This window comes from Thermobia domestica, chromosome 5, assembly GCF_964235325.1.
Source record: "Thermobia domestica chromosome 5, izTheDome1.hap1.1, whole genome shotgun sequence".
In the NCBI taxonomy this organism is placed as follows: domain Eukaryota; kingdom Metazoa; phylum Arthropoda; class Insecta; order Zygentoma; family Lepismatidae; genus Thermobia; species Thermobia domestica.
In genome coordinates, this window is record NC_137458.1 from 290,031,420 (window position 1) to 290,046,315 (window position 14,896).

General features: G+C 37.0%; 1 protein-coding gene across 17 annotated transcripts in view; it reads left to right on the forward strand.

Annotated features, from left to right (window-relative positions):
• The window catches only part of LOC145686681 (protein argonaute-2-like), a 212,267-nt gene that overhangs the window by 121,859 nt on the left and 75,512 nt on the right, over positions 1 to 14,896 (forward strand). For all 17 annotated transcript variants that reach the window (XM_081760200.1, XM_081760204.1, XM_081760201.1 and 14 more), the window contains 3 exons: positions 4,685 to 4,810; positions 6,342 to 6,454; positions 10,933 to 11,117. In XM_081760200.1, coding sequence (XP_081616326.1) covers positions 4,685 to 4,810; positions 6,342 to 6,454; positions 10,933 to 11,117 — 424 coding nt within the window. The remainder of the gene's footprint in view (positions 1 to 4,684; positions 4,811 to 6,341; positions 6,455 to 10,932; positions 11,118 to 14,896) is intronic.

The window sequence follows — 14,896 nt, forward strand, 5'->3', positions numbered from 1 at the left end:
AGACCGACGAGCTTTTTGGAAACAGTTTGTAACCTTTCTTGGAGAGGTCTTCGTCGTCCTGTCCAGGTAAGTTAAAGTATCAGGAGTATACTTATTGGCAATACCACGAGCCAAGGACAGCGAACAAACTACAGGCGGTTACAAATAAATGACAGCCCGAACAGTGACCCGACCTCTAGCTGGTTATAAATAAATGTGTGCCCAAACAGCGACTTGACACCCAGGCCGGTTACAAATAAATGACGCCCGAACAGCGACCGGAACTCCTGCCGGTTACAAATAAATGTTCGCCCGAACAGTGACCCGAACTCAGGCCGGTTACAGTATAAACACCTTGCTATCAAAGTTGTTTCAGAGAAAGAGATATTGTCTCTCTCAGTTATTCTATGCTCTGCCAATCTTGATTTTTCTGCTTGCTTTTGTTTGATTTAATTGGAATATTCTTTTCGTCGAATTTCAATTGTGCGTCCAATCTGTCCAATATAGGCTTTTCCATTCACATGAAATACGGTACACTCCCGGTATCCTAAGTCCTAAATTAACTTTTACTGAACGTAGCAAGGTCATGAATTCAGGATGATTTAGGAAAGTTAGGATTTAAGAAACTCCTTACCAGCTCAAGATAAACAAGTTTTTAGTGGTGTCTGGTCGTTAATAGCAATGTAGTGTATGTTTCTACGTAAATACTTGAGTAACATTTAAAAGTCAGCTGGGCATAACGACGTACTATTAACTCCCTTAGTGAAGCCAGGATCGCATTGACTAAGTGATAGAGCATTCACTTCTGGTTCATGGGGTCCGTGGTTTGATCCCGGATCGCGCTAAGTGGGCTTTGTTGTGGGCAAATACTATGTGCGTGGGTTTTCTCGTGGTTCTCCCATTTCTTCCCATCTTCATTCCACCGTTTCATTCATTTTCATCGCCACCTCCTTTAGCCTACACGTGATAATCATGGGACTTAAAATTGAAAGATATCAGTTTTTAGTGAATCTATAGGTTCATCTAGATGAGATAAATCAATAATGTACACATAATATCTTTTACTTTTACTATGTTCGTTGTTTATAACATATCGTTATTTTGTAGTATATGTATCTTCTTTCTTACACATCTCCATTGGTACTGTATACATTATTCTTTCATGTCATTCTCTCATTATTTCCTAAATATCTTTCAATAATATGATACTTCAACATAGTAGTATCATTTCTAGTTACTTGGTATAATACTTCATAATTAATGCTGTGTGAAGTATTATACTTAAACACTTAAATTATTCTTAAAACACTTTTAACCTAACATACTCATTCGATTGGACATCATTTCAATATCATTCGATTGGATTCATTCAACCAGCTTACACTTTTGTTCATATACAGTTTATTGTTAATTGCACAGTTTTCTGAGTAGCTGTTATTAAGAGTCCAGGAGTTCCAAGATTACATTACACTACTCTGTAAATATATTTATGACATGGAATAGCTCTTTGGAGGTTTTTTAAATCAAAAGATCCAATATATAGTAAAAATTTTCTTCTAGGCCTTATATCTGGAGACCTACATACAGTGTAGCCAAACCTAAACTATCATTTAACTCAGTATGATGTCCTTATTCCATGAAAAATACGAAGACCGACCATTCAAAAAATTTTGGGGCCCCTGACCCAAAACCTAATTATTGGCCAAGATCGCAATACTTCTGATGCTTTTTTTTTTTTTATCCTAAAATGCTTGTTTTAGAAATGAATTATGAGGGGCCTAAGGCAATTGTTGGTTGTTTACGAAGCGATTTTCAGTCGCAATGCAAAATACATGCGACTAATTCCTCTCTATAAATACTATCGTTTTTAGCGTTTAAAGATTCCGTTTGACTTCAGTGCTGGTCGACTCGTACAACAGTATTTACCGAAACATTTGCAAAAACATTTCCTTGACATTATCAAACGCAGTTTTCTTTCTTTCTTCTATTAATTTAGTGACGTCGATTACACGACATGTATAATCCAGTGTGATTAATACACACATTGACATCATTGTAAATCTCAACCTGATAATACACACCATAACTATTAATGACGATGTTCAGGATTAATTACACTGCCCAACATGATTTTTACCTCCGGGAAAATAATAGGTGATTCTGAATGATTTTGGTGCGTAGAAAACGAAAATGATAAAAATGTTTGCTCTTATCTCTCTTTTCAAGTAGATAGCAATTGAAGCGCTTGGAGGATAAAGGTGTTATGTTACATTTTTTGAAACGTTGCATTCTGGCGGTTCATGCACGTGTTATATGTTAATCATGCCAGGTAACACTTATTTAGTGAGTTCTCGTCTGGGTGCAGGTATTTAGAAAGGATAAAGGCGGTATGTTAAGGGACAAAGTTGTGAAAGTCAATTTTCCCTTCATATTCAGTTTGTTACATAACACCTTTATCCTCCAAACGCTTCAATTATAAACAGTGTTGCCAACAACGTTAACAATAATTCACTAAACGTACTGCGAAAAGTCGCTGGAAACCTTAATTGTAATGGAAATAATGATAGTACATTTTAAAAGTCGCTAAATTCCTAGTTTAACAATGGTAAACGAAACAAATAACGTCTCTTAAAATATGTTATAAAGTCGCTAGATTTAGCGACAAAATCCCTAATTAGCAACATTAATTGTAAGCCCTTTAGGTTATAAACATTTCATTTATTCGGTCACTCGCGCCACATATCATGTTTTTCCGTTTCTATAGCCCATAGATAATTCGAAGTGAGAAAACTTACGCGCGCTCAGCTTACCTTGCCCCCCCCCAAAAAAAAAAAAAACTGTGAGGTGTCAGAATTCAGAGTTGTTGACAAGATCTCTTCGCGCGTGTATGGTTCATCATCATAAAATTCTTCTTCTACCCTTGCATATAAAACTTGGGTTGATGAAGAACTATGTGAAGGAACTCAACAATGATGGTGGCGGGTTTATTACCTGAAAAATGTTTCCTGAGATCACCGTATGCTAAATTGAAGGAAGGAATTTTTTTGGGTTCCAAACTAGAAAAATAATTTTGGACGAAACGTTTGAAAATCTTCTACAAGGAGCTGAGTTAGCAGCTTGGGAGTCTTTTAAAAGAGTCGTACGCAGGCTTCTTGAAAGCTGGAAAGAAGAAAATAACGCAACATTGGTCAGATTTTTTTTTTTTTTTAGAATGCTGCAAAAACATGGGTTGCAGAGTGTGTCCTTGAAAATTCACTTTCTTCATTCACATCTAGACTTTTTCCCTGACAATGTAGGAAATGTTAGTGATAAACAAGGGGAAAGGTTTTACCAAGACATTTCCGTGATGAAGAAGAGATACCAAGATCGTAAGGATTCTGCAATGATCGGAGACTATTGTTGGTTCCTTCTGCGCGAGAGTAAACAGGATTGCAAGAGGCAGCACAAACGGAAGCGTTTATAAGGAAGGTAAGAGGCATATCTCGTGACAATATAAGGTATCAATGGTTTAGATATAGCCTGACAAATGGGGACACTGAATAATGAAATCATCATCAAAAGTTTGAATATATATTTCCAAGGCTTTTTATAAACATCTTACCTCCGTGAACCCCAAAGTTTTTCAATTCTTCTGTACGCCATTGTAACGAATGATTCAGTAAGCTGATTTAAAAAGAAAGTTGCACGATTTTATAAGTATGTTAAAACCTTATAGGCGTGACCATGTAACAATCTGTATCGAAACGTTTTAATGTACGTGTAATACAGTAAGAGCTCGATTACCGGACACAGTTTCCGGTCTGTTTCTTGGCCCCTATTCAATCGATCTGTTTCAAATTTTAGGGAATATAACTAGATATCCTTAGAAGTATACCTTTCAAATTTGTTGTAAATGGATTGAATAAGGGCTGAGAAATATCCCGAAAACTGTGTCGGATAATCGTGGTTACATTGTCTATAATCCGAATAATAAATCGCTTCATATCTTTTGAACCTGACGTGACAGGGCATTTTTATGGTGATTTTCGAAATCAACGTGACCGTTTCCTTAAGAATCACCTATCTTGATCGCGGAGGTATAAAAAAAAAGTTTTTATTTGTTGGGCAGTGTGATTATCATTTGTAACAGCCAAGACTACGTCGCATTTTATAAAGCACGGTGTCTGGTTATTTATCTACAATCAGATTCATATTGCTGATTGAGTTCTTGTTAAATGAAATGTGTTCGTCTTAAGTGTTATGTTTCTATTGTTGAAGCATTGAACATCAGAAATCATTTTTGTCTTCTCTATCGCTATAAATGAAGGATAACTCCTTCGTAATCAGACCTGTTACGTAGTAAGAAGATTTCAGAAATTTCTTTCTTTTCTAACAGAAATTTTAATAAGCCTGCTTAAATTATTCTGATATTTATGTGCCTAGTGTAGAAATAAGACATTGAAGAACCAATTAAAATCTCGTAAGACCAACTTGTTAGGAAATATTCTGTCGATTTCGAAAATTAAAATCTTAACAATGTTTCTACCAAAAAAGTATTAAGTCCTAAAAATTCATTCATGACTTGAAAATGTTACCAGCTGTAAGTTTTGGCTTCTAATGAACAGAAAAATTGCTACGGAAATGGCAGCAGTGCTTGTCTTGAGAAGAACAATTATTCATGAATTTCAATACAGTGTCTTTAACCTCGGTTAAATTTTCTTTGCAGATACGTCAAGCGAACTGGAACAGAAGTCCTTATTTGCAGGAATTTGGACTCTCAGTGAGTGACAAATTTGAAGAGGTGGATGCAAGAATATTACCTGCTCCTGCGTTAGAGTACCAAAATAATAAGGTAATAATTATTTTAATAGAAATAAAAATCTTTTAAAAAAGTATTGTTTCATGAAGTTTGTCTTTTCAGCAATAGTTTTTAGCCTGTTGTACGCCTACCGTTATTGTGTGACTTGAAAGAGGCATGTATGCAGCTCTCAATAAGGGAAAATAGTTATTTATTGGGATTACTTTAGTAACCCTGTTAGATTGTAATGTTAGTGCTCCGCCCATCTGCTACTCCACACGATAACTCTTAAACAAAAATGAATTTTTAAATTTGTTTTTACAATTGAGCGATTATATCTGCCGGATTCGTTAATAAAATCAATGTGGTAACATCTTAGCTGGTAAATGTGTAAATGTGTCTTTAGTAGTGACTATCCATATTCCGTTCACTCATAAATATACGTTTTGCGTAATGCTAGTATGCAACCCCCAAAACGCCTAAAGAGTTATGGGTTTTTTAAATATGTAGGTAAAAATATTGTAATATCCCAACTATGTGACACTAATAGATAAACAAGCAGACTACACTCTGCCAGCTCCCTCACATGATTACGAAGACAGAAGACGTCAACTACAACAGCACCAATGGCGAAATTCAACGAGTGACCCCGAAATAGGGGACTTTAGGGTACTGCTGTGGTATTGACCATACTTTACTTCTTCCACTCTGGTCAGCTGGATGGTGCCGTGGAGTCCTTAGCTTCTTCGTTGCATTGGGCCAGCCTCCTATCAAACTAAACCTGCTCTAGTCGGTTGGTTCGGGCCGTGGAGTATTCCTACATAAATTAACCTACTCTGATCGGCTACATTGAGCTGTGGAGTACTAGCTTCTTCAACTTTATTGGGCCGAGAACGTCTTATTCAGCTGCGTTGGGCTGGAGCCTCCTATTTAATTAACATGTTCTGGTCGACTTCGCTGGGTCGTGGAGCTTCCCCACACAATTTCCTCCAGAGCCACACCTTAGAAACTAGAAGACAAAAATAAGGGACACTACTGGGTCTTTAAACATATTTTTCCCCCATAGCCTAGCTACTACAATGCCAAAAATTCCCAGTAAAATCTTCCTCGCTTCAATCTATTCTGAATTTTCTTTTGCTGGAACAGATTTATTATTAATGGCATCATATTCAAATGTCGTACATAGACTTTATATGCACTTAATAGCAGTACATATGGAATCCATGACTTGGAATAACAAAGAAAATTCTGATATTGAGACTGGAAAGGACTATTTCCCGATCCTCCACTTGTTGGGTGTATAGAATTCCAATTAGTGTTAGATGAGGCATTGAAAAATATGGCATCATCAAAACCACAAAAGCTGATCATTTGTCTGTAGCTTAATTTATAGATCATCTGTAGCCAATCCATCAAACAGATTTTATTGTTCTAATTGTGACGTCATATTTTGATTTGAAGATAGATATCTTAATGATATTTTGAAAATACTATAATGTTTTATTTACATGGTGTCTCAAAATTAAAAATACTATTACGATGTATTTAAATTTATTTTTTAAATTATTCTTTTGTTTTTTTACAGGCTGTGCGAGTGGATAGAGGTGTATGGAGAACTGATAGATTCATAAATGGTGCTAGATTAGAGAAATGGGCAGTACTTAATTTGGACTTTCGAACAAGACGGGATTCGATAGTGTTAGTATTTTTTTCTTCCTCTTCTTTCATTTTCTCGTTTTAAAGAGAAACAATTTTTTTTTTTTTTAACCTACTGTAGCGCGCACCATACATTATGAGAACAAAACAAACACTTGTGAAATCTTCGAAATTCAACATAGAGGAAGCACTCAGTTACACTTCTTTTTCTGTCTTCCCTCTGTACTCCATAACTGACAACTATTTCTTTAAGGAGTTCGGTTTACCTACTCTTTTACATATTTACCCTCTCTGTCCTTGTATTTGTGTTCTCAATCGGGGGAAGGGGACGTGAAGATTGGGCAAGAGGGGCGAAAGCTATGACAGAAATAAAATGTGGAGCTACCAATAGCCCCCTTGTAGTATAATTTGTGTAAGTATAACAACTTGTAGTAAGCATTTACACTTTAACTTTAGCAAACTTGAAAGCACTACATGTTTCCGTTTTGCCTTTCCTATTCATGATTTCTACCTTATTAAAAAGTAAGTAATTATACAAATTAATTAAAAAAATATATATCAAAAATGACTACAAAATGCTATTTCAGTGTGTAAAATGAAGCTCAAAAACTTATCAAGTAATGGCAAAGGAAAAACTCAATGTGATGGTTAACATTGCTTTTCCTGTACAAGTTTCTTAATTTTCGGTGATAAGTTCGACAAAGCACACCTAAGATCACTTTCCATTTCCAAGCGGTTGCAATAGTTTGAATTTATTGTAGTCAACGTCGAAAATTGTGAAAAGAGGTAAGTTGTCGAGAACTTAACAAGAACTTTCGGAGTTTCTTTTGCTACTTTTAGTACTTTTGGGTAAAGAGACTAAACAAATCCAAAATTCTTCTAAAGACGTTGACTGAAACAGTTCTTTGACACCTGAATCGCACGTCAATTCAATTGCTTCCTCCTGAATTTTATGTGTAAGTCAAATTCATCACAGGTGAAAGATGTTCCTGCTTATTTCCACGGCCATTCTTCTTCACACAAATCAGGAAAATATCGCTTGAATTCATCATAGACTGAGTCTAGATGTGAGTTGATATTGTCTCTCCACATGGTTTAATCACACTCTTTATTATCAAAAACTTCATTTAATCGAGAAGGACATGAAAAGTTTGGCGTAGAAACGTTCAGGCGGCGTTTCCATAGTTGAAGTTTTTCCTGAGGGACATAGCATATAATATGGCACCAAATTATCTCCTAACACCACCTTGATGTTCATATTGCTCTTCCTTTTTACCTCACATACAATCCTTTAACTCCTTGATCACAACAATTCCAACTCTATTCTTCCCTCTTCCATTTGCTCAACTGTAGAAAAATGTATATCCTTTTTCGATCTGCCTTGCTTTATTTCATCTCCATCGTATTTTTTGTAAACATAGGACTTCCACTTTTCTTCTTTGCATTAGGTATAAAATCTCTATTCTATCTTTCCATTCAAAGCTATGATATCCAATGTTCCAATCCTTGTTTTTGTCCAGGCTGTTGCAGACCTTCGCGTTGGCGGCCCTGGTAACCTTCCACTTCCACCACCCCCTAATTATCTATACACCATTGGAAAGCTTCATCCCTCAAGAATGCATTGGTACCAAATCATCTTTCTAGCTTAATTAGGGGCTGAGCTATTGATGTTTGTCGTAAAAATAAATGTAATAAACGTCAGAAAACTGAAAATCCAAAAATTGGCCAACTTTGTCCCCTCCCTACTTTCCCCAAGAAGTACAAATACAGGATAATACCGTGTAGTAGTCTACTTTATTGCGTCACTACCAATTTTTATGAGTGTACCTCCCAGAAGGGAATGGCCCCCATAAAAACCCGTTCAAAAACAAATTAAAAAAACACGACTTTTACCTTCCTCCCCACGCCGTGGTATCTCCACATACTTAAAATGCACATCGGCGGAAAGTTGCATCGTTCAGAAATACGTTGGTATTAAAATCATCTTCCTATCTTAATTACTGAGCTATTGGGGTTTAAAGCCCCAACGCAGCAGTTGCGTTATTGAGCGTTTAAAGGTAAAACTCAGAAGTTTTGAATAGAATTGACAGGTGTGTACCGCGGAATATTCGGTGTGGATTTTTCTGTTACAGGTTTTGGAGTGATATAATAAAATAATCATAGATTCCGGCCTTCATCACAGCTACTTAAAAATATAGCAGCAGTGTAAAATGGTATCCTAAACATGAGTGTCAGTTGGTAGCGCGAGGTAAGATTTTGAGTTTTGTGCTTCTTTGGTCATTGTCTAGCTCCAAGTCTTACCCATGGTCACGGAAACACCCTCTACATTTAATACTTGAGATAAAAACCTTACATTGTTGAAAACATATAAGCGGATTTCTTTATTCTTCTAATCCTTCTTAAGAGAAAAAGAAAATATAATTAAATAACAGATACTCGCCTTGTCTCCAAAGAATGAATAGTTTTTCATATTAAATTTCGGTCCTGTCTGGGGTCTTCCTGTGTAACACTCTGGTCGTTCATCTTGGCTTTATTATTCATCCCCGAGAAGAATTTTCGTGAAATATTTTATTAACACGTGATCGTCAGGAAATCTTTTAAGTTTGGAGTAAAATTCTCGTAATTACTGGTATAGTATAAAATCCCACACGAAAAGAAAGTTGTTTTAGTATTGGACAAGTTAAAGGTGGGAAAGTGTTTTATTGATAAATAGGACTCACCACGTGTAGCTCGAATAGTAGAACCTACTTTTCCAACCATTCGTAATGTAGGTTTTCAGATTTCTATAGTGGGAAGTGGGGACCCACTGTGATAATTAAAGAGCAAATTTCAATAGTGCAGAGTGCGAGAATCCACTGTGAACATTTAAGAACTGATTTGTATAGTGAGAAGTTGGAGAATCCACTGTGAACATTTTAAGAACTGATTTCTATAGTATAGAATGCGAGAATCCACTGTGAACATGTAAGAACTGCTTTCTATAGTGAGAAGTAGGAGAACCGATTGTGAACATTTGAGAACTGATTTCTATAGTGAGAAGTCGGAGATCCACTGTGAACATTTAAGAACTGATTTATGTAGTGAGAAGTCGGAGAATACACTATGAACATATAAGAACTGATTTCTATAGTGAGCAGTGGGAGATCCACTGTGAACATTCAGAAACAGATTTCTGTAGTATAGAGTGCGAGAATCCACTGTGAATATCTTAAGAACTGATTTCTGTAGTGAGAAGTGGGAAAATCCACTACGAACATTTAAAAACTGACTTCTTTAATACAGAGTGCGAGAATCCACTGTGAACATTTAAGAACTGATTTCTGTAGTGAGAAGTGGGAGAATCCATTATGAACGTTTAAGAACCGATTTCTATAGTGAGGAGTGGGATAGTGAGAAGTGGAAGATTCACTGTGAACATTCAAGAACAGATTTCAATAGTATAGAGTGCGAGAATCCACTGTGAATATCTAAGAACTGATTTCTTTAGTGAGAAGTGGGATAATCCACTGTGAACATTTAAGAACTGATTTCTTTAGTGAGAAGTGGGATAATCCACTGTGAAAATTTAAGAACTGATTTCTATAGTGAGAAGTGGAAGAATCCACTGTGAACATTCAAGAAAAGACGTCTGTAGTGTGAATTGCGAGGATCCACTGTGAACATTCACGTACGGTTTTCTATAGTGGAAAATAAGATCTACTAAGATATTATAAATTTAAAGGGCTTCCTAGTGACCCTGTATCCTTTAAGTATTTCTGGAAAATCCTCTTTAGGAATGAATAAGTAAGGAGAGAAGATCGACTAGAGCGTTAGTTAGGAAGACCTCAAAGAGGGCCGAAATTATATAAAAAGAATAATTTGTTGTTTGGATGCAAGACGAGTACTTGTTATTTAATTAAATATATCTATCCTATAGCGTCCAGTAACAAGTAAATAAAATCCTTTTTTAAGAATTGTATTCTCTTGAAATAGTACGTTATAAGGTGGAGAGGTGCTTACACTTTGTTTGAAGATTGATTAGTATATTTCCACGTCTTTTTCAGTACGGTTGTTGCTTTAGTCTTCCAGTAAAGTTGGTGATGAAACTTGAGAAGATTTAAATGTCTACTTCAATGTTTCACTTAGGTACGCTACAATACATACAACATTTATCTTCAATACTTCTACTGGAATAGTAGTATATAAGGGAGGATCGGCTAGAAATTTTGGGATTCACAAGAGTGCATAAAGTGCCTAGTAGTCATGTCTATTGCTTTGTTTAAATTATTTTTGAGTATTACTTAAAACAATTGCGGCATGGTAAAAACTGTACGTCAGAATTTTGTTGAACAAAATTCCGTTTGAGTTGCATTTTTTTTCTTGTTAATTTTAAATGAAGCATAGCAGCATTGATCATAAATGTGCATCATAATAAAATCATTCCACCATCCAGAGCCGTGGTCTTTATTATTATAGATGGTTATAATGTAGACATTTTAATTTTTTTTCTGAAGAGTTTTTTTTTTTTTTTTATGTTACAGGAATCTCGTTAAAGAACTACAGAAGATGGGGGGTTCTTTAGGAATGAATATTTCTCCTACAGATGATATAATTGACGTGGATACCAGAAGAGGCTACAGAGATGTGGAATCCTATTTTAATAGAAAGAAACAGGAGAATATAAATATGGTGGTTGTAATAGTACCAGATAAAGGCGATGCGTATGGTAAGTTCTTTATTATTTTAAATTTAACGCAAGCACCCAAAATGTCAGTCTGCTCATCCTCCTCTTCCCGATATCTGCTAAACGTTACGCTTCATAATCATCTTTTGAGTGTGTAAATTCCTGCACAGTTATCTGCCACCACTAAATTCAGAATTGCCAAATAAAGTGTCAAATTTAGTTCTACACGATATTACGAAGTCCTTTCTTTCACTAAGTTTTTTTTTTTTTTGGGGGGGGGGGGCAGTGGCAAAGAACTCTGGTATGGTTCGATCACAGGTCATTGAATTTGTAGATGATGGCAATGTCTCGAGTTGGAAATCCCGAAAATTTATGGTTAAAGAATGCAAGACAATAAACATCATCTATCGGAGAGCGCTTCAGTAATAGTAAAAAATGACTGACTTAACGAAGCATATTACTAATTTTTGTTATTTTAGCTATCAGCTTCGACATTTTCTCAGAAGGTGGATGCAATTCTTTGTTGTGGCTGTCCATCTTGGAAATGTTCTTTCAGTTCATTAGTAACCATGATACTGTGACTTAGAAGAGCTTGACAGTTATCGCATATGCGAAGAAACATAAAATAGTTGCAGAGGGGCTAATCCATATAAAGCGGTCCAGAGCAGGTTGCCCGACCATCTCCGAAAATTATAAAAAGTGGAGTGTGATGAACCTTGTGTATAAGAAGGTCAATAACACGAGGCACGTTTTCGGAGGTACAATTGTTCCTGAATGGCGGCCACCTTTGTTGTCGGCGGAGTGCCATTTTCTGCAGTTGCAAGAGTTTACGAAAACCACATTTGCTCAATACTTACTAATCAGAGGAACATGAAACAAAGACGAATGTGCACAGGAGAGACCAAGGTACACGGAAAATATATAATCGTGCGCCCAAATGAGGATTCAGGGTTGCAAACTAATACATGAAATCACCAGAAAAAGTACAGAAAAGTGCACGTTTCAAGGGGCTGTATTTTGGATTGGCATAAAGGTAGTGGTTCAGAATTTATGGTGTGAATACTATGTCATGTACGGATTCTTTAAAAGCATTCACAGCTATGATACGACTTTTTCCACAGAGTTATGGGGGTTCGAAATTTGGAGTTTGTCATTTTTATGGCATTTTTGGGGCTTAATATCTCAGGATGGCAAACTGCTAAAAATTGCTGCTGCAACCACAAAGCAGTTCTGTATGCTAATAAACTATTACAAAAAAATCATGACTGATATTACAGGGAGAACAAACTTTGGACAATGTTAAGAAAAGACGTGCGTGACGATGGTATTTAGTGTATTAGTACTGACCGAGCAACAAAGCAGTACAAAAACAGGAATTAGTTCTCAGTGTGTCACGGACACACATTTGGCAACAGGAAACTCCTGAAATTCGTCACTTGTTGATGTAACATAACATCGTGAGGTATATTCAGAAATGGGGATAAAACGATGGAAGCTTCTTGTGCCTGGAATGGATTGACAACTCGCAAATCGCTCTTTCAGTTCATCTTCATGTTGAGACATGACTTCAGTGGAAACAAAGTCATACGTGATCCCCTTGATGCGTTCTGAACAAAATTGAAACATATCGTAAGGTGTAAAGATCTGATAAGTATCTGGCCTCTGCAAACTAGCCCTTACAACTTCTCTCTTCGTCACACCACCACCACCATCACATGCAGTTTTACCATGTGACGTAGCAAAGAAATGCCATTCGGCTTCGAGCCAAAGGTTTAATTGATTGTGACACAGATAGACAAAGTTTTTCTTGTTCTTGTACTGGCTGGACGTACCATCAGAAAAGTATGTACTCTGTGCTACCTGTGGTAAATGTTCTCGAATGGGACTGATAAAATGTTGCTGAAACACGTGAACTGCTACAGTATTATGCGCTAAATGATCACTTATTACGCAGAGACAAGAGTGCTTCTGTTCTCTACCTTGTTGGTAGTAGTAGGCAAAAGGATGCAGAGTGGCTTGCTGATTTACCCAATGATAGGACTGTATGGCATCTTGGATGATGAATACACAGTTTTCAGCAAAATCAGCCAAAACTATGCACTCAGAATCACTGAGATTGTCTTTCTTGTATTTTAGGTATTGTGCTTGAACCTTGGAAATATAGTGATGCTTTTTGAGGTCCTCGAGAAACATTTTACATAATGTTTCAAAAAATTCTTCCGCATGTTTGACTGGTGTAATCAGTTCAGTCTTATCAACTGTAACCCATTGCTTGTATTGAATAATGTCAGGGAAAACTTCACTTTTAATGGCTTCAACAAACACCGACAGAAAGGTAGCTTTTCCTGGACAGTGTTCACATGTTTGCATCATGCAGGCATTGCTGTTAATATCACATACGAGTAACTCAAGGAGATCCTTGTATTCAACGTTTAGTTTTGCTCCATCAATCAGTAACTTTATATTTTGGTGCTACATACATACACAGACACTATGAGTACCCGCAGCGGCGGCAAGAATGCACCATTTAGGTCTCGTGGTACAAAACCTAGCCCTGTGAATATCTGTGCATTCTGGATGATTCTGTTTAAATGCCAGGTAAAGCTCGTTCAGGTTATTACATAACAACAGTCGTTTCTGTTTCTGAACCCTCACACTTCCTGCACATACTGGTCTACAATCTTTCTTGCCTGGACACAAACGGCTGTATTCATCGTCTTCACAAAAATGGAGAACCTCTTATGTTGTCTCTGGGACAATAATATTCCGTGCTTGTGCCCCAGATCTGGTAAAATTCCTTGCTCACTCACCAGTTTATTAGTAATCTTGACAAGACGTTCTGACACATTAAATTCAGTTGCAATCTTCTTACGAGGCCATGTTGTTGGGAGCAAACTTAAGATTTTTACTTTTTCTTCCTTGGTAGCAATGGTACATTTCTCTTTTAATTGTTGTATCAGGATTTCATAATCCGAGGACACTTGTACGCTGTCGTCTTCATCTTCAATAGTTTCCTCGAAGGCAAGTTCTAATTGCCTTCTTAGCACTTGTGACACTTGGTCCATTTTGCGTTGAAGCTTACGTTTCCTTTTCTCGGCACTGACTTTTCGTATTTTTGACGGTGGCGATAATCCTAACGTACAACATGCTGAATCCAAAGTTTCTAAGACGGATGTTGACGGAACAAATTTAACATCGCTGTTTCTGTTTTCCTCTCCCAGTTTACTTGTACTGGATGCAAACACTGCGGAGTGACAATTGGGACAAAGTGCTTTTCCTGGTATTAACTGAACATCAGTCTTCTTTCCTTGTTGCATGTGTTCAACGAGAATTTTTCGAAGTCCCTTTTCAATAGATTTCTTATTGAAAAGGGTGTGAAAGGGGGAGGAAAATGACAAAGATAACTCCACCTTCACACAAGGCGCCAAGAAAAGAATTGGGGATTCAAGCTTAAGATAGGTACTAGGTTCGGACGGCTGTCCTTTGAAGAAAATGCACATTCATGGGAAATGAATATAAAAGTAGATTTTCTATTAAAAAAAAGACAGGGTGTGGGAAGGAGGTTAGGAAATCGAAAGGAATACCTCCATGTCGACGTCTGGGCTCAAATGCTGGTGTCCACAGGCTCGGCTCCTCTGGCTCTCTCGATGGGTCCGGACTCACGGCGACGGCAGAGTCCTTTCTTTCAAGCGAAGTTCCAGTCTTCAGATAGGAGTCCAACAGCAACTCCTCTACGTCTTCGATCGCGACTTCCCAAAGTGGGAGTATTCGGTCGTATTTAAGCACGGGCGCAAGGCTCGGCAGCTATTACAAGTGAGCTT